The sequence below is a fragment of the Photinus pyralis genome, unplaced genomic scaffold (genome assembly GCF_008802855.1).
Source record: "Photinus pyralis isolate 1611_PpyrPB1 unplaced genomic scaffold, Ppyr1.3 Ppyr1.4_LG4, whole genome shotgun sequence".
NCBI lineage: Eukaryota > Metazoa > Arthropoda > Insecta > Coleoptera > Lampyridae > Photinus > Photinus pyralis.
This window is the reverse complement of record NW_022170511.1, coordinates 20,603,776-20,623,163: the sequence shown is the minus strand read 5'-3', so window position 1 is coordinate 20,623,163 and position 19,388 is coordinate 20,603,776. Positions and strand designations below refer to the sequence as shown.

The following is a 19,388-nucleotide window of genomic DNA, read 5'->3' as shown; positions in this document are numbered from 1 at the left end:
TTGAAGTTGGCACGAAATTTTGTTGGCGTAGGGTTATGAAACAACATACCGGTACTACCCGATTTTAACTATGCCGACTGGACTACTAGGTAAATATACCTAATTGTGTAAGTGTAACTGTATACTAAATAAAGCATATGAAATAAAAGAACACACATTTTTACATTGGTATTTATTTTATATTATTCCTCATCTTCATATTGGTGATTTTATCATATAGTCACTATCAGAACTCATTTTCTTCACAGCGGTAACTTTGTTAGGCACCTAATCACTAATTTCCGGTTATAGTTACAGGTATTTAAGTTTTATATTATGACTAGACCTTTTATAACTCAATTACAGCACGCGGTAACTTAATTACTTTGCATGGTAGCATAAGTTTTTTACAGTAGATAATAGTTTACATATGGTTCATTGACAAAAGTAAAAAGTTGTTGTCGAGATATTTTGGGTAACTTAAATGACTACTCTGTCACAATATTATTACAAATTATTTTAAGTGATAAAAATATAAACGCGCATTTACTATACACCTATTTTTGGTAACTTAGTTATCTTGGCAGTTATTTTAAACAAAGCACCACAATGCATAGGGGCAATCCGACAGGGAAAAAATTTCGTGAGATTTAACACTAGATGGCGCTACCATTTATACAGTTTAACACAAGTTGTCACTATACATTAAATGATATTGTTAAGTTCGTTGTGTCTAACAATGAAAAAAAAGAGGTAGAACCTAGTGTCGGGGCCTGTGGATCGCCATCAAGTTACTTAACTCTTGAGCTGATTTTCGCTTGTCACAAAAACAGTTCTGTGAGATCAGATTTTTGCAACAACAATTTGTACCTACTTCTCGGTAGAGATTTGCAAGTCAGTAATTGTATTAACCTTTTAAACCATATTTGCTCTGCAATACACGTCTGAAAACAACAATTAGAGACACAAAGATAACTTACAGGGTCTTACCTCAATAAATATAGATACGATAAGTTGAACTAACGGGAACAGCATTAAACTTATTCTAAAATACGCTTGTCTATGTCCATAATGCGCAGGATAGACTAATTCCATAAACTTGTCCAACAGTTTAAATGGATAAACGGTGATAAGTGTAAGGAAGCATGTGAGAATAAGGGCGATGGTTAGTAACCATTCATTGGATATCAAGGGTTCACGATAAGGGTGCCCCTTGGAGTAGACTAGAGCTAATATTAAATACTGAAAACCGGAAATGCAAAATATCACAGTGTTATCCCAGCTCGTTACAATTTCTGCTTTGCCAAGTGGAGGAGGCTCGTACCATACTTGTTGATGAAGATACCATAGTGCTCCAACTTGCATTAATAAGCTCAGTAGAATTTGAAGTGCTAGTGGAAGCAAGTTCTTTAATGATAATAATGAACACATTGGCCTTCGAGAGCTCAACACAGTGGATGGACCTGAAATTTTGCATCATTATACTAATGGTTAGATTGCACAACAAGAGAAACAATTGAAGGCATTTTCTAAAACATAAAACTTGCCTTGTTTTCCAATTGTCAATGCCAGGCTAGTAATGATTATCAAGTCAATAAATAAAAATTCGACATCCCCAATAACCGAATGATGCTAGAAACAATTGAATTTCAATCGGTATAAATAAGCTAGAGGGGCGCACTTACTGCATATAAGAGCACAACTGAAAAAAATTGAATAAGACTGTACATGGCCATGTATTTGATCATAGCCAAACTTGTAACCAAAGCGCAACGCCCTTCCAACATGAGATGCAAAATACACGAAATATTTTCAATGGACGAAGTGAACGGTGCTGCTACACTTGCTTCGGCTCGCGAAAGGGAGACGCCCACATGTGCCGCTTTTAAGGCCTACAACGCTTTCTGTAATTACACGCGATGGCGAGTTACCTTACCCCACAATCGTTGGTGCCGTCGCCCACCATGGACACTATATAATCTAACTTCTGAAACTGAACAACAAGTTGCGTTTTTTGATCCGGTTGAAATCGAGCAAATACGGTAGTGTGCACCAATAATTTCGGAATTAAGTGAGAGTAATATGTGCGTAGATTCGTCCAAGTCTTACCATCTAACGCAAAAGTGATATGCTGAAAACAAAAAGTCGAAATTAAATTAGTCCCAAAACAGACAGACAGACAGTACAGTAGATTTCTTCATCACAATGAAAAACAACCATAAATATTGAACTTACATTTCATCACAAAGCAAGACCTGCAGATTAATAAAAGATGTTACACATAAATCAAAATTAGTAACTAAGAGATAAATAAAAAATAAAATGACTCAGATAACAAACCACATACCAATTTTTTTAAGTCAGCCAGACTCTCAATGGTTTCCATTTCAGGGGCGATTCTTTCCATTTTTATTGACGGTATTTGACCATTTTCATTATCAACAATTTTTATTAAAATTACATCCTCATGTACAGCCACCATGCCGCATTCTCTTGCAACGGAAATTGCTGTTCTAATGTTGTCTCCTAAAATATTATTAATTAATTTTAAGCAATTTAGTACAGAAGTGTACCTGTTATCATTACAGTTCTAATTTTTGCATCATTTAGGGCTGATATAATTGGCTGTGTTTCAGGTTTGACAGTATTTTGCATAATTAAGAACCCTAAAAATTCTAATTCGCATTCGATCTAAAAAAAGGGTATCTACATAGATAAAAATTAAGATTTTTCGACTTACAGCAGTACGCTCTATTTGTTGGGCATGCTTCCACTTAAACTTGCTCGGCAGCGACTTATAAGCTAGGGCTATAACTCGAAAACCTTGGGCGGTTATTTCACTAAGACGTGTACTAAAATTTAATGGGAGTGTGCTTTCTATGCACATGGCGGCGATTTTCTCAGGAGCCCCTTTCACAAACGCCAGCATAAGGGGATCTTCCAAAGAACGACATATCACAGACATCGATTGCAGAGTTGACGAAAAGGGAAATTGACGTACTATGCCAATTTCGTACGGTAACTGCAAGATTAAATCAATTTTTAATGATTGAGCCATAAATTTCAACCGGCGTTATTTTATCTTATCGAGTGGTGAGCCAGAGTAAAGGACCGTTCAGAGTGAGAGTGATTGTTTTACGACCGACGCGACGCCCGGCGCACCGCACCGCTCCCACTCTGAGCAGTCGTTAAGCGACAATCAAATAGAGCAGAATTTCAGTTTTTTTTAGCTAATTTAAGGCACCTATGGACTGAAATAAAATTCCGAAATGGAGTATGGAAAGTTGCCTAATTTAGATTGTGAACTCAAGCCTAGGGGGAAACAAGTATCATTTTTGGTGTACACCAAAAATGCAAATTCAAATTAATTCACGTTAATTCAAAATAATCCACGTAAATTCAAATTGAATCACGTTAATTGACATTAATTCTCGTTAATTCTAATTAATTCACTTTAATTCTAATTAATTCACGTTAGTTCAAATGAACACAAAGAGGTGTACACCAAACATTCAAAGTTGTTTGCATCTAGAATTTTTCCAAGGCAAATTTTACCAGGACTAGAGTTTGCGAGTAAAATATTTGAACGGTGGATTTTTTCTGGGGACAAATTTTTACACAATTATACCAGGGAAAAATTTTCCAAGCGCAATATTATCAATCTTAAATTTTCAAGACGAGAATTTCCCAGGGCGAATTTTTCGCAGACGAGATTTTAAGTGCCAAATATTCCAAGGTCTATTTTGTTGGAGGCTAAATTTTCCATATGCGAATTTTCTGGAAATGAATTTTTCCACGGCAAATATTCCCAAGACGAATTTTGAGGGGACAATTTTTGTGGGTCAAATATTTTAAAGGCGATTTTTTTACGTTGCTGGAGACAAGTTTTCCACGCAAGTTTCCGGGGCGAGTTTTTTAAGGGAGTATTCCAGAGCATAAACTTCCATTTTTCTTTGACAATTTTTTGGGGACCAAATATTCGAAAGATGATTTTTTCAACATTTTCTGTAGATGAGTTTCCTTTTCTGGACGAATGTTTCAAGGGCAATTGTGGGAGCCTACATTTTCCGCAGGTACATTTGTCGGAGCAGCATTTTTCAATAGCGAATTTTCCTAGAACAATTTTTGTTGTAGTTTTTGGGAGTCAAATATTCCAAGGACGACTTTATTCTGTAGGCGAATTTTTTAGGAAAGAAGTTTTCCAGGAAGAACCCTTCTGAGAATTGGGGGTGAATCTTGCACGGAACCATTTTAAAAAGGGTTCATAGCGAATTTGTCTCGTATATTTTTTTCGGAGGGCAAGTCTTTAGGGGTCGAATATTCCAGGGACGATTTTTAGAGCGCACCAAATTTTCTGGAAACGAATTATTCACGCAAGTACTCTAGCGAAGGTAGATTTTTATGAGCCTTTGTTTATGAGAGCAATTTTTCCTAGCGAATTTTCAGGAGATTTCTAAGGGCGATTTTTTACAGGAATCGGCGGATTTTCGAGAAATGAATTTTCCAGGGTAAATTTTATCAGGACGAGTGTTTGTGGGTCAAATATTCCAACGGATTAAATTTTCTGGGGGCAAATGTTTCACGCAAGTATTCCAGGGAAAAGTTTTTCAAGAACGATTTTTTCGTGTTTCAGGACAAGAATTTTTCCAGGGCGAAACGTGTTTTTAATGTCAAATATTCCAAGGGTGATTTTTTCGAGGCTAAATTTCCAGGGCAAAAAGTTTGTTATACAATTATTCCACGAAAGAATTTTCCGGTGCGCATATCCCCAAGGCGACTTTTTCAAGCCTACATTTTCCGGAAGCGAATTTTTCCATAGGGAATTTTCCCAGAAGAAATTTTCCAGGAACAAGTATTTGAAGATCAAACACAATAGTGATTTTTTCGAGGCTACACGTTCAGGATGAGAATTTTTCTATAGCGAATATCTCCAGTGAGAAACTTTTCCGAGAACAAGTCTTTAGGGATGAAACATTCCAAGGGCGATTTTTTAAGCGCAACCAAATTTTTTGAAGCGATTTTTCTGGGGATTTATGAGGGCAATTTTTTCAGGAATCGAATTTGTCTTAAGGGGAACAAGTACCATTTTTGGTGTACCACAAACATTCAAATTCAAATTAATTTACGTTAATTCATGTTTATTCACACTAATTCATATTAATTTACATTAATTCAAATGAATTAACGTTAATTCAAATTAATTCAAGCTAATTCTAATTAATTCAAGTTAATTCAAATTAATTCACGTTAATTCAAATTAATTCAGAGGGGTGTACACCAAAAATTCAAAGTTGTTTCCCCCTAGACTCAAGCAGATTTATTGAACAAAATCTCTTTATTTAGCCTTGCATGGAATCGAACGCAACACTTGTCTAGTTAGCACATACAAATTAAAATTTAAACTTAGAATTTTTATCAATTTCCCTCGTACACTTATGGCAATTGAATGAAATTAATAATGTGGCTTCAGAAATTCCAACACCTGAAATAAATCTTGGATGTGAAAAGAAAAATCTGGCATAAAGACTACATTCGAGTCGTACTATAAATTCAAATAAGAACCCAATTATAATTCACTGACAAAGACAATGAATTTTATTTCGAAACATATTAAATGAAAATAACAACAAAATTCCTGAAATAAAGAGAAACAGACAAAACTTGTTTTTACATGGTAGGTACCCCGTACGCATACGGTCGATAATAATATTATGTAAATGAAGAACTCTGTCTTCAATCAATCTAATCGAACAGACAACCCAAATAAATAACGTAAAGCGACATACTTTTTTCAACCGTCGCGAACCAGCAGCGTTTTTTCATTATCTGCCATATTTAACGAAACACCACCTCCACCACTCATCACATCACATTTACTAAAAAGTTTCCCCTTCCCCCAGTTAGAGCGTCACTAAATATAGAAAGTACCGCAATCCATTGGGCTCGTGTGTTAGAGAGAGAAAACATGATTTTTGCCCAAAAATGGCGGAAGTTACAAGATTATAGTAATTTTAATGTTAGGGATTGTTCCACCTGTTTGGAGATTTCTGTATATATTTTTATAAAACATGACAGTACTATGAAGTTAGGTTATAAAAAATTACAGCTATTCAGATTTTATTTGTAAATTTTTTTAAGTTGGCAGCAAATTTGCCCAAAAATGGCGGATGATTGCGGTACTTTCTATATCTAGTGACTTTAATACTATACCATGACTGTACGCCCTCTAGCGGCAAACCTATAAACTCGAAAATAATTTCCAACGATTTATTTTGTTAACAAAAACTTTTTCCCCCAAGCTGTGCAATTAACTGTTCCATGGATATGGCCTGTGATCTTTATTAACAGGACACCCTGTACACCCTTAACAATCACGCATTTAGTAAATACGTCAGCTAGATTACCACTCTCTTCTCAAAGTAACTTATCTGTGAAAGTTGGGTAGCAGTTTCTATTTCAGACAAGCGAAGCATACTGTTAACGTTCTTTTCGCTCATAATTCAAATTTAGTATTTTTTGCTCTTATTTATAGCCTTACGCCATCTTGGTATATTCTTTATAATGCACTAGTTTAGATGTAAATTATTCCTGTAGTAAGAACCTTTTTCGCACTGCATGTATTTATTTCGCACTGCATGAATTTATCTCGCACTGCATAAATTTATCTCGCACTGCGTGATTCAGTATTAGAAAACTTAAAAAAAAAGATGAATGAAATCGGTAAAGTCGTTTTAAAGTTATTGCGTGACCAGAAGAAACAGGGGTTAATTTTTATATATAGAGATTTTAGGAAAAAAATCATTTTTATACTTTTATACTATACCATGACCGTACGCCCTCTAGCGGCAAACCTATAAACTCGAAAATAATTTCCAACGATTTCTTTTGTTAACAAAATCTTTTTCGCCCAAGCTATGCAATTAACTGTTCCATGGATATGGCCTGTGATCTTTATTAACAGGACACCCTGTACACCCTTAGCAATCACGCATTTAGTAAATACGTCAGCTGGATTACCACTCTCTTCTCAAAGTAACTTATCTTTGAAAGTTGGATAGCAGTTTCTATTTCAGACAAGCGAAGCATACTGTTAACGTTGTTTTCGCTCATAATTTAAATTTAGTATTTTTGCTCTTATTTATATCTTTACGCCATCTTCGTTTATTCTTTATAATGCACTAGTTTAGATGTAAATTATTCCTGTAGTAAATTTGTTATTATCTTAGTATAGATTTCTTTCACCTAGTTCTTGATTTCGCCGGCGGAAGTCGTGCAGAGTTCTTTTAATTTCTTTTGGTGCACGCACTTCTTTTTTTGATCATTACTTGTAGAAGACGCCATTACAACGCAACAATTTTTGTCAGCCTTTTTAGGATTTTTATTGGTGCTGTAAAAGCTTTTCTCGTTATTTCGCTTTCGACACTTCGCTGACGCATTTGCGGATATTATTTTACAAGGCCGTTTTCGGTATGTTAACAAAAATTACGCATTTACCTTTTGACTTTGAATAATTATTTTTACGCTTTAGACATTTTGATTCTACTTTTGACCCCTTAACCGTCGTAACTCGGGGTGGTCACATGTTTTTTTGGCACTAGCAACCAAATTAAGTTAAACAATCATGATTCATGATTCAAATTAATCCAATAATCATCTATTAATAAAAAGATCGCATTACGTACATCACTGTCTAATTCGGGATGATTCCTTGGCCTCACTACAACTGGTCCCAATGTATCATATCTAGTGATTTCCGATTGACCAGGTTCCTCCAATTCCTGCAATTAAAATCCTTGCGATCTCTGTAAGGTACTGGCCGTTTCGCTTACCCATTTAATACTATTAAACATAATCATATCGAGAGGATCGCCGTTGATAGTACCGTCAATACGAGTCAGAGTATGACATGTGGCCATTGCCTGAATAAGACGCGATTTTGGATGCATCTCGTCCACGTTTATCACAGGTTCCATAAATTCGGAATGTCGGGAGGGAATAATTGAGTAGATTTCTAGTCCATCGTTTGTCAAAGTACCAGTCTAGAATTTAGTGTAAGTCTTATGTTTGACGGACCGTATTAACCAGGCGTGAATTTCGGAAGATGCTGATGTTGCACCATCGCTGCCTGGTAAATAAAGCCCATTGTGCCACAGATTTGTATTACCTTATCAAAGCAGGCCAATTTAATTTTTCCACAAATATTGATTCGTTGCGGACTAATGCAGAATATGCCCAATTTTTTTAAACGAGTTTGACTGTAAATGGTTCCGACAGTCATTGCTGCCGGAAGTGCAGGCGGAACAACGATTGTGAAAATGTCCAGCGCACGAATGATGCATTCTTTTACATCCACCTGCATAATAATTTATAATTAAAGAAACGGCTAATGCAACTTACTTGTTGGTGAATGTACGTGTAGAGTGTGTACAGCATACCGCACAGAGCAACTATAAACAAAATGAACACAAACTTAAAGGTATCTGCGTAAAATTTCAATCCGATTGGGGCCGGGTATAAAATAGACTTGACTAAAGAGCCTTTTGTCGTACTAAAACCTGTTTGCGTGACTCTAGCCAAGACTTGCTCACCACCGTAATAGCGTGTTTGCAGAATATGAGTACCAGAAAATAAAGTGTGACGTTTGTGGGTAACGGAATCATAAAGCTCATCTGATGAATGAGGAGGCGTTTTTGTTACAGGAATACTTTCCCCTGCAAGTATTTAAGTTTCTCAAAATTGATGACACATTTACCCTGAACCATACCTGTGAGGACACTTTCGTTGACAATGCAATTTCCTTTCAGCAACACCGCATCACAAGCCATAATACAACCTCTCGGAGGAATGATCAGCAAATCGCCAGGGACCAAATCTCGCGAGTCGATTGTTAACTCTGTATGTCCCCACAAAGGATTTGGTCTCAAAATTTCTACCTCATTGACATTAGACGACTCAACAAGATCATGCAGCGCCTCACTTTGCTGAAATCTTAGTGAAGGCATATAAAGCAAACACATCTTCACCCACCTTTCTGGTTTGGTACAAAGAAGTCATGATAGAAAATAGTATTAAAATTAAGACGCAACCTGCGTATATGACATAATCGTCGACAATCCACAAAGCCATCGAAAACAATTGGAAAATATAAAACGGATTACAAACTTCTTCAACGAATAACGTCCAATATGATTTCACCTCAACTTCGATCGTATTTGGACCATATAACTCTAATCTGGAGAACTACGTAATTAATGATCAAGCACATAAGTCAGTTTACTTACACGTTCTTATATTCGAGCCGACTTAATCCATTGGAATATTGTAACACGTCGGCTAGGCTAACTGAGGGCATGAAAATATCTAATGGCATGAAATTATATTCGTTATGATAAATATACTTGGTGTGTTGATAAACAAAGTATCGCAGATTGACTTTACCCGTACTTGCCAGTAGTACGTTTTGAATTTCAACTTTGATGATTTTGTAATGACCATGATTGTCCTTTACTGGAACAAAAAAAGAATTATTAGCGTATCAGTTGTCCACTGTTTGACAATTATTATTACAATTGTCCCAATACACCTTGCAATTTAGTTTCCACGTAATTTAATTTTTAGCGCGTTTTTTAAGATGTAAAAAAATGTGCCGTCTGTCTGTCAGTCCCCTAAAGTGATCATTATCACCCTCACTATTTCAAAAAATTATTTAACAAATTTTTAATTAACACCTGACATAATCCTGGGCACAAATAAAAAATGTACCATGAGAACTCTTATATCCTGGGTCGTAAATTGGGCTCGATTAAACACCACATACAACATTTACAGATAAAACAAATTTATTCGACATAAACAATCAATAAAGCTGAAATAAAAATACGCACTAAGGGCCAGGTCACAAATACCACGCACGTGCGCTCGATTGAAACAAGTGAAATATAAAAGAAAATTCTAATTACCTTAAATTTAATAAACTTAAAAACTGCGAGTCGAATTTTTAGTCTAATTAAGAATTCTTGTAAGTCTAATGTAGTCTATTACAACAGAGTTTTTTCTAATGCATAATAAGCAATTTGAGTGATTCAATACTCACCATCATTTTATTTATTATACAAAAATAAAAGTATAAAAAATAACCATAAACATTAGTTTCAAAATTGTGGCCACTTTAATATTGCAATAAAACATTCAAATGGCCGCCATTTTGAAAAAATGAAGTGGTTATTTTTATTAACCTTTGTGTTTTAAACATTTTTGCCAAATTTAATTGAATACCAAAGTACGAAATTCAGCAGCCATCTTGGATTTTGACTGATTTCCTGGGCCGGAATTAATGCCGTTTTTGAATATGAATAAAATGCAAAAAAATGTCATGTGTGTTGCAATTTTACCCAGATCAAGGGAATTTTTCACCATTTTGACTGTACTACTGCTTAACTTGAAACTAATAAGCTTTTACGCAGCGATAATAAATCTCTTATCGCAATGACCGGCTATAAAAGACAAACTTTTACAAAAATACGCAATCAAGTTCAAACGAATAAAGCTAATGTTTTAACACGTAATTTAACCTTACAATTACAGATCAAAATAAACAAAGGAATTAATTTATTAAACAAAATCAACATCTAATAACAAATCTGAAACAAAAAGATTGACCTCGAATTCATATATGATCAAGTTTGTGTTCAATCTCAAATAACAACCACACTTTAACATTCACTAAAATTTCAATAGTATTCAGGTAGCATTATCCAAATCAAAAAAATGTTATAAAAATGGTTACAATTTACTAGCTTAACACTAAAACCGAAGCTGAATAAGTTGCGAGGAATTTTTACCAACCTATAAGTACCAAGAAATTTACTAAAAAAGGACTACAAAGAACTAAGCATCAATACTTAATGCTCGCCAGTCACAGTACACCTGATCCCAGTCTACAATCATAAGTTTTCATATTAAACCATACAATTGTAGTTCGCCATCGAGTGTTCTGTGACTGGCATACTATCCTGGCGAGCCTAATATAGAGAATGTGTTGTTCAAACTATCAATAAGAGAGAAATTTATTTCAATTAAAGAACAAAGCAGTTACAATCAATGAATGCTTTCAGAACAAGTGAGTAACACACACTCCAGGAAAAATTATACATGCGTCACTAAAGTTATTATTAACATAGCCTTGAAATTTATCAATTGTTTTAACGTGAAAAAACGAGAAATAAATACTTACACAATACCAGTTCTGCATTCAGCAAAGGGCACTTTTGGTATTTAAAGGATTGTAAGTAAGGATACCAATGCAAAATTAAGTATGGTATCCCCAAAAGCAAAAAAGAAATAATATTAGAGATAATCGTATATCCATTGTTACGTCGATATCCATATATGGTGTAGTGAGAGTCGTTCTCGTCTGCACTGCTTATAGTTTGGGAGTATTCATCCGGAATCGGTTCATAATCTGTAAATAACAATTTTAAGCACGAATCAAGGAATAGTAACAATGTTACCTAAATTTCTTTTAAACGGAGCCATTTCAAAATCCTTTGTATTATTGTTTTGTATAAAAAGAGCACTACTACTATTACAATCTACTTATTTCCTCATTTCGATTGCTCAACCTACACCAAACACGTAATGTTTTGATTTCGTAATCATTGGCTTATGTCACTTTTTACTACGCTAAAAATCTACTCACATTCTTTTACTGATAAAAATGTGATAATTTATAAAGTATAAGTATCACAGATGACACAATTTTCAAAAATCTCATTAAAATTTTTTAGGTTATTGTTTTTACAAACGTCACTTTTCACCACAGAATACCTACACCTTCGGATGAACAACCAGTGGTTTTTTGCACACAATAAACATATAGGTTGACTATCCAATTGTGGCCGCTCTGGTGACTGGTGAGCAATAAGTAAATTTTTGTAGTTTTTCGCTTATTCAAAATTTCTTGAGCCCATTTCCTCCTGGGTTAACTGATTTTCTTTCGCTTCATCATCCCTGACAATTGCAACTAAATCAGTTATTGAAACTGTGTCCGTAGTGAAGTCATTTTGGATCACCCGGTATAGCAGCCGTGGGTTTGTCCTCAAAGATTTGATCGTACTCTATGGTTTCTGGTGTTTGCTGCACCGCTCACCGAATTTCAGTAGTTGGAAAAGGCAAGTCACACTTTTGATTACTTGGAAAATGGGTTTCATCTTTCTATTATAAAGTGTTTGAAAATTGTATTGAAAATGAGCGCTTTTGAACCGCTAGAGCCCTCACTTCAAAATGTTATCGACCAGACTTCCTTGAAATGGATTTTCGTCGGTGGTAAAGGCGGTGTCGGAAAAACAACTTGCAGGTAATGGTACACCTGGCGATCAGTTCTGTTTTAATAACTGATTTGCAGTTGCAGTTTGGCGGTACAACTGGCGAAAGTCCGTGACAGCGTCTTAATCATCTCGACAGATCCGGCTCACAACATTTCCGATGCCTTTGATCAAAAGTTTTCCAAAGTACCCACGAAAGTGAAGGGTTTTGACAATTTGTTTGCGATGGAAATTGATCCCAACGTGGGCTTTAACGAGCTACCTGAGGAATATTTCGAGGGTGATGCGGACGCAATGAAAATGAGCAAAGGTGTAATTCAAGAGATTATCGGATCATTCCCCGGTATAGATGAGGCGATGAGCTATACTGAAGTCATGAAGCTGGTGAAGAGTATGAATTTTTCGGCCGTAGTCTTTGATACCGCACCCACCGGTCACACTTTACGCCTACTATCGTTTCCGCAAGTCGTGGAGAAGGGCCTTGGAAATCTTTTACGTCTAAAACTAAAAGTCTCACCTTTAATTACACAACTAAGCGGACTTTTGAGCATGAACGACTTTAATGCTGATACATTTACGTCCAAAATGGAAGAGATGTTGAGTATAATACGTCAGGTGAACGAACAATTTAAGGATCCAGAGCAAACTACGTTCGTCTGTGTTTGTATTGCGGAATTTCTTTCTCTGTACGAGACCGAACGATTAGTACAAGAACTGACCAAATACAAAATAGATACCCATAATGTTGTTGTGAATCAGCTGTTGTTTAAGAGCCCCACTGAAACACCGTGCAGAATGTGTTTGGCACGGTACAGAATTCAAGAGAAATATTTGGATCAGATTAATGATTTGTATGAAGATTTTCACGTGACAAAGTTGCCTTTACTTGAACGAGAAGTTCGAGGTACCGAGCAAGTGTGCGCATTCTCTGAAAATTTAGTGAGACCATATAAACCGTGCTAATTACTTATGTATTTTGTTTTATTAATATAAAGGGTACAATTATTAAATCTTTAGAACAACTTTATAAAGTTCTTAAATTATCGCGCATGTTTGCCCAATCGGGAAGTCGATTTTCTTTTAGATAGTTTTCACGAGTCAGCCCTTTCATACCCAACAGTTCTGTACAGCCATAAATCGCACCTAAAATTAATTAGTCAGCTTTAATCTTCTAGTTGCCAACCTACCTCCCAGCCATGATGTGTAATTATCCTTGCAAGGGGGCGAGTGGAACTTGAAAACTTTAATTTTCAATTTACTGTATCTGTCTTTTTTCAACTGTTCATATAATTCTTCCTTTAGCCGTGATTTTAATCCGGGAGCCATAGCAGTCCCTCCCATTATCACTATATTCTCGGCTAATTGCAGACGCAAATCTAAATTTACTTTGAGGATAGCATCTAAAAGCATGGTGGATACGCATTGATGATCATTGTCTTCTTGAAAAAATGTTTCATAAACTGTCTCCCGTACTTTTCCCAGAACCGTAATTGATTTTGAGCCTTGTAGAGGATAGGTTACATCGGGACATGCAGTTAGAGATGGCGTTGTTTTCGAAAGTTCCATTGCACGGTCCTTTGGAGTTACAAAACAGCACCGGACTAAATAAAAAGCTTCTACATTAGCACAAGTAAAAACAGAGAAAGATCAGATTCTTATACCTTTTATATCCTCCAATTCCCATTCTGACAAGCTGCTAATACCGGTATTATTGGCAGTTAGCATGGATTTTAGGTTTCTAAAAAGAAATACTTGTAATATACCAAATGGGGTACATTAATTTTACATATGAACTGCCTGAGACGCCAAAGGCAAGGCTTGCCAAGCGTGGATCACCGGCAAACCGTGACAAACGGGTATTGCTACAGCTTCCGAAAATCCCACATCCAAAACTAGCGCAGTATCTATACCCAAACTCGCCAAACAAACCAAATGAGACGGAACAACAAGTATCATCGAGACCTCGTAGTGGCAAAATAAAACCTTTGCCAAGGTCTCGCGGAATATTGTAGGACATAACAACGATTCCACCACAACTACAGGCCGATCTTTCGGACTTATCAACACATACCTGCAGAAAAACGTGTAAAATATTTACAATAGCTTCATAAAATCTTACTTAAAGTACAAACTATGTAAGAAATCCACTAATAAATCGTAAAGGTCTTGATCATCTTTATAATCACGAATGTTACGCATCAAACCAGTTTCTTTGCATCGAACCTCGGAGCGAATTATATACCGTGGGGAAAACTCTCCACTGAATCCCAACCTAAAGTGAAAATATTAGCACATTCAGTGGGTTTCTTTGAAGTTGCTCAAACTGAACAGCCCACATACTTAAAGCAACTTCAAAGAGACCAGTGAACAAATCAAATATTTACTTTGTGTAAGCTGCCCCAATGTCCATTACGACAACTAATTTGTCTGTGATTGCTCCAATTCCTTCGTAGATAGGCATTTTTAAAGTGTATAATAATTGTTCGGGAATTATCAATTATCCGTTTAAACACTTTTAACAACTAACATCAAAATAATCATCATTTAGTACATTTTTATGATAATAATACAATTTTAGGTTATGTAGAAGTAGAAAACATTGAGAAAACACCTGGGATATTTGTCATTTACCATACATATACAGGGTGCATTATATTTAATTTACAAATGATTCTTGATATTTCTTAAATGCTTTGTATTAATGAGTTTTATTGAAGAATCATCATGCGAATTCTCGAAGTGTCTTTTTTGATAAATAACTGCAACTGAAAAATGAAAATAGGAAGGAAGTGCCCTGTTTGCTGTGACTACAAAAAGTTGGCACATTTATTTCGGCTGATACTGTAGTTACTAGCGTCACTAATGGCTATAGTAATCACTGCCACGGAGCTACCCATAAATCCCCTCTGACAACTTACCACTACTTTTCGCCAAACGTAACCCCTAAATGATATAAAATACGACAGCAACTTTTGTGAATAATTCTACAGTTTTAGAATTAACTAAAATGCTTTGTCGTTTAGTAACTTAAGCGTAACCGATTTAAATTATTTTTATTGTACATAAACAGTTTCTCGGTTGTGATTGAAATGGGTTCCCTGCCAACACTTAACTTTATTCTTATCCACTTAGCTGTACTGTGGTCTTTGTCCATATTTTGCACAAATGCCGAAAAGGAACCTCTAGAAGAACTAGCCATTCCCTCTGCTGTAAGTATAAAAGTATTAAGCAGCTAAGTATACATCGCTAACTTAACAGAAGGGGGAAGTGGTACTGTCCACCGAAAATGCTTCATCATCGGAGGGCCTTGGTTTTATTCACGCATTTGCGGCCGCAATTTCTGTAATAATCGTGTCGGAAATAGGCGACAAGACCTTTTTTATTGCGGCGATCATGGCGATGCGACATCCACGGCTGACAGTATTTACAGGTGCCATATCAGCTCTAATTCTCATGACGATTTTATCAGGTATTTTTATGAAAGCCACTCAATGAATTTCATTCGGTTTCTGTAGCGCTATTTGGATGGCTCGCGAACATTATTCCTAGGTCGTATACATTTTATGTAAGCACAGCATTATTTGCAATTTTCGGCTTGAAGATGCTTAAAGAGGGGTACCACATGTCCGAAAGTGAGGCTCAGGAAGAACTGGAAGAAGTTCAATCGAATTTACGTAAAAAAGACGAAGAGGTGCACATGGTTATTTACCTTTGTTTATCTTTACACTGTTTGCTACTTTTAGTATGAAAAAGAGACTATGCTACCGGATCCAGAAGCAGGAGGTAGTACTAAAAGAAAAATGGGGGCATTATCGACAGTGTCTAGGATTTTATTACAGTCATTTACATTGACTTTTTTAGCGGAATGGGGCGACCGATCTCAACTTACTACCATCATTTTGGGGGCTAGAGAGGTACACTTTTAAAAAATGTTTATTACATTATTTACTTTCGTTTCTAGGATGTGACTGGGGTTATAATGGGTGGCATATTGGGGCACAGCATCTGTACAGGTTTAGCAGTATTAGGCGGTAGAATGATTGCTCAGCGAATTTCAGTTCGAACAGGTAAAAGTTATTAATGCGAGGAGTTGCATTCATCTGTTTTGTTACAGTTACACTTATTGGTGGAGTTGTCTTTTTATTGTTTGCATTCTCGGCACTATTTTTTGATCCAAATGAAGCGTAGTGAACAACAATTGATATAGAATTTTAAGTTTTAAGGGTGTTGCGCGATTATTTATTGTATTCATGTGTAGCAGAACATTCAACTGAAGGTCTTTATGATTTGTACAATTTTTTTAAATATTGCTGTGTACATAACTATTTTATTGATGGCAAAATAGTAGTATATTACTGTATATGCCCTGTGATAAATTTATGTATATTGGATGTATTTTATTTATAAAATTGTCTTTTATTTTCCCTACCATTCCTATATTCACATAAATGGGCTGCAAGATTTTATGTTTCGTTTCAAAATGGGAGGTTTAAGGAATTTCAAATGACCTTAATTAAGGTGAAATTAATACCGTTTAATTAAGCACAATTAAAATAATGACTTATTTGCGAATGTATTATATTTTTAAAAATGTAGTTAATTGGGTGGGTAAATACCCACTCAAGCGGTTTAAGATAAGCGCTGAAGTATTAAAGGTTTTAATTTTCACGGTCTTTGAACAAATCTATTATTCGTACAAAACTAAAGGTGACTGTAATTAGTAGACGCGACAATTCCCAATAGCAAAATGATGTCAAAAAAGGGAAATGAATAAGCGTCTACCTATCTAAAATAGTAGCTGAAATTGGGAGACTTCTCTACCACAAACAGTTATTGCAGTTTCTGGCCCCAGGTTTGAGAGGATATTCTTGCCTTTTTATGGTCAATATAAAAAATGCATCGGAATTAAAGCCCAATCCCCCGGGCATCATGCTGAAGTAGTAGAAGCCAAATGAAATCTTCATTATGTGGATGATTATTTAGATCAGGGCTGTTCAGTTTTTTGCGGCCCGTTAGGCGGGGCGCTCAAATTATAAGTACCTCTATCCCTCAAATACGAAATATCACTGATAAAGTTTCATATAAAGATGTTTGTACCTAATGCGGGCTTCCAAGTTGGATTTTTTTTTGATAACCCTGACTTAGATAGAAGAATACGCCAGGTGCGTGTTTGAGGCATTTTATTTATTTTTTGTTTGTATGGCCTAAAGTCTATTCCAACCCCCGTGTGGAAACGGGGAAAGAATATTTCCACTGCAGATGGGTTCTGCATGCGGTAAGAGTCCGCTAATCAAAGCCAACCCTCCGTTCGAGTGTGAAGACTCTCAATATCTGATAGAGAAATTAAAATGCCTTTTAGGTATTTTTTGTCACAGAATTTCAAGTTTAAGTAGGTAGTTGTAAAACTGACCGCTATAGAAGGCTATAATTGGTTAATACAACCTGTTAGACTCGGTACATGAGTTTGGCCTTTAAAATTGACATTTTTTTAATGTTGCAATAAAAAGGTGGTCTGTATATGAACTGATCTTTATATAATATCTAGGTAGGTATAAGGTATGTGGAAACTTTTATTTGAGATCATGTTTCTTTTATTTGCGACCGGTTCAGTAGAATTACAGGTGCGAAGACAAAAAAAGTATGTTCTGCTAAATAATAAAGTCCATTCCTCGGGAGCCCATTAACAAAATTTTAATAATAGGTACCTATAATTAAGTCGTTTGTGGCGACGCGCCGCTTGAACATCCGGCAGCACTTTCATTGGTCAAAGCGGCCAACCGAAGAGAGTGTGCGTCCACTCTTCGGGTACCATTTTTGTATATATTATAAATATATTCCAAAAACGCAGCAGCATTCTTATTTAGAGTCTCTCGCTAAATAAGAATAACTGATATCCCGACCTAAGACTAACGTACAACGTAAAATGGTACTTTACAGGTACGACCATAGTCAAGCATACGCTTGTATTTGTATAATAAGAAAATAATAAAGAGAACAACGTTCCTGGTTTTAGCCGGCAAACCGACGATCGACACGGAAGCCGTTTCCAAGATGCCGAATTGTTTCCTAGGATCCCTCTCCAACGAGCACCTATAGGTAGGGTTTAATCAGGGGTTTAATAAATGACAAAATTTCTCGGAAAAACACTTTTTCTTATTAATTTTGGGGAGTAGAATCCAAAACAATTCCTACTTTTTCGATTAGACTTCTCAATCAAAAGTTATAGACTAGAAACCAATTTCGAAAGAAAATTCAAAGGGCTGTACCTTTTGAACTATAGTAGCCCAATCTTAGAACTGTTTCAAATTATGGATTCTACAGGCCCCATTCTATAAGACAATTTTTCTTATTAATTTTGGGGCGTAGAATCCAAAACAATTCGTACTTTTTCGATTATACTTCTCAATCAAAAGTTAAATAGACTAGAAACCAATTTCGAAAGAAAATTCAAAGGGCTGTAACTTCTGAACTAGTAGCTCAATCTTGGAACTGTTTGAAATTATGGATTCTACAGGCCCCATTCTATAAGAAAAATTTTTTTTCCGGTCGATCTGAGACATTTTTTTCTTCGGACCTCAAAAAAAGGCAGTGTACCTATAACCTTCCTTTTTTTTTTAACAAAAATCAACTACACCAAAATTTTTCGGGAAAACACTTTTTCTTATTAATTTTGGGGCGTAGTATCCAAAACAATTCGTACTTTTTGGATTAGACTTCTCAATAAAAAATTATAGACTAGAAACCAATTGCGAAAGAAAATTCAAAGGGCTGTAACTTTTGAACTAGTAGCCCAATCTTGGAACTGTTTGAAATTATGGATTCTACAGGTCCCCATCCTATGAGAAAATTTTCCGGGTCGATCTGAGACAATTTTTTTTTCGGGCCTCAAAAAAAGGCAGTGTACAACCTTCCTTTTTTACCAAAAATCGACTACATCAAAATTTCTCAGGAAAACACTTTTTCTTATTAATTTTGGGGCGTAGAATCCAAAACAATTCGTACTTTTTCGATTAGACTTGACAATCAAATGTTATAGACTAGAAACCAATTCCGAACTAAAATTCAAAGGGCTGTAACTTTTGAACA

At 35.7% G+C, this 19,388-nt stretch overlaps 4 protein-coding genes across 4 annotated transcripts; 2 read left to right on the top strand and 2 right to left on the bottom strand.

The window, feature by feature from the left end:
* Nucleotides 1-146: 146 nt before the first annotated feature.
* Nucleotides 147-11,992, bottom strand: LOC116169439 (probable cation-transporting ATPase 13A3). The gene is made up of 17 exons (XM_031485525.1): nt 11,490-11,992; nt 11,213-11,440; nt 9,261-9,486; nt 9,007-9,211; nt 8,744-8,960; nt 8,377-8,690; nt 8,144-8,332; nt 7,809-8,018; nt 7,662-7,757; nt 2,720-3,001; nt 2,553-2,670; nt 2,327-2,505; nt 1,916-2,110; nt 1,665-1,871; nt 1,527-1,611; nt 970-1,442; nt 147-923 (listed from the first exon to the last, which is right to left on the bottom strand). The coding sequence occupies exons 1-17, from the start codon at nt 11,512-11,514 to the stop codon at nt 801-803; spliced, it is 3,372 nt and encodes a 1,123-aa protein (XP_031341385.1). The 5' UTR covers nt 11,515-11,992; the 3' UTR covers nt 147-800.
* A 101-nt stretch (nt 11,993-12,093) lies between these two features.
* On the top strand, nt 12,094-13,329 carry LOC116169441 (ATPase ASNA1 homolog). The gene is made up of 2 exons (XM_031485527.1): nt 12,094-12,334; nt 12,383-13,329. Exons 1-2 carry the CDS (start codon nt 12,225-12,227, stop codon nt 13,263-13,265), a joined length of 993 nt encoding a protein of 330 aa, XP_031341387.1. The 5' UTR covers nt 12,094-12,224; the 3' UTR covers nt 13,266-13,329.
* Nucleotides 13,255-14,919, bottom strand: LOC116169440 (actin-related protein 10). The gene is made up of 6 exons (XM_031485526.1): nt 14,687-14,919; nt 14,422-14,574; nt 14,089-14,373; nt 13,964-14,040; nt 13,490-13,903; nt 13,255-13,445 (listed from the first exon to the last, which is right to left on the bottom strand). Exons 1-6 carry the CDS (start codon nt 14,761-14,763, stop codon nt 13,327-13,329), a joined length of 1,125 nt encoding a protein of 374 aa, XP_031341386.1. The 5' UTR covers nt 14,764-14,919; the 3' UTR covers nt 13,255-13,326.
* A 277-nt stretch (nt 14,920-15,196) lies between these two features.
* On the top strand, nt 15,197-16,711 carry LOC116169442 (transmembrane protein 165). The gene is made up of 6 exons (XM_031485528.1): nt 15,197-15,511; nt 15,561-15,771; nt 15,818-15,993; nt 16,046-16,216; nt 16,264-16,369; nt 16,417-16,711. Exons 1-6 carry the CDS (start codon nt 15,392-15,394, stop codon nt 16,488-16,490), a joined length of 858 nt encoding a protein of 285 aa, XP_031341388.1. The 5' UTR covers nt 15,197-15,391; the 3' UTR covers nt 16,491-16,711.
* Nucleotides 16,712-19,388: the final 2,677 nt, after the last annotated feature.

Coding starts and splice junctions, on each gene's coding strand:
- LOC116169442 (XM_031485528.1), top strand. CDS start 15,392: ATGGGTTCCCTGCCAACACTTAACTTTATTCTTATCCACTTAGCTGTA. Junction 15,512..15,560: donor AACTAGCCATTCCCTCTGCT/GTAAGTATAAAA, acceptor CTAACTTAACAG/AAGGGGGAAGTGGTACTGTC. Junction 15,772..15,817: donor TCTCATGACGATTTTATCAG/GTATTTTTATGA, acceptor CGGTTTCTGTAG/CGCTATTTGGATGGCTCGCG.
- LOC116169441 (XM_031485527.1), top strand. CDS start 12,225: ATGAGCGCTTTTGAACCGCTAGAGCCCTCACTTCAAAATGTTATCGAC. Junction 12,335..12,382: donor GTCGGAAAAACAACTTGCAG/GTAATGGTACAC, acceptor ACTGATTTGCAG/TTGCAGTTTGGCGGTACAAC.
- LOC116169439 (XM_031485525.1), bottom strand. CDS start 11,514: ATGGCTCCGTTTAAAAGAAATTTAG. Junction 9,212..9,260: donor CGGCTCGAATATAAGAACGT/GTAAGTAAACTG, acceptor GTAGTTCTCCAG/ATTAGAGTTATATGGTCCAA. Junction 2,506..2,552: donor TAGAACTGTAATGATAACAG/GTACACTTCTGT, acceptor ATAATATTTTAG/GAGACAACATTAGAACAGCA.
- LOC116169440 (XM_031485526.1), bottom strand. CDS start 14,763: ATGCCTATCTACGAAGGAATTGGAGCAATCACAGACAAATTAGTTGTC. Junction 14,575..14,686: donor ATTGGGGCAGCTTACACAAA/GTAAATATTTGA, acceptor TTTTCACTTTAG/GTTGGGATTCAGTGGAGAGT. Junction 13,904..13,963: donor GGAATTGGAGGATATAAAAG/GTATAAGAATCT, acceptor CTTTTTATTTAG/TCCGGTGCTGTTTTGTAACT.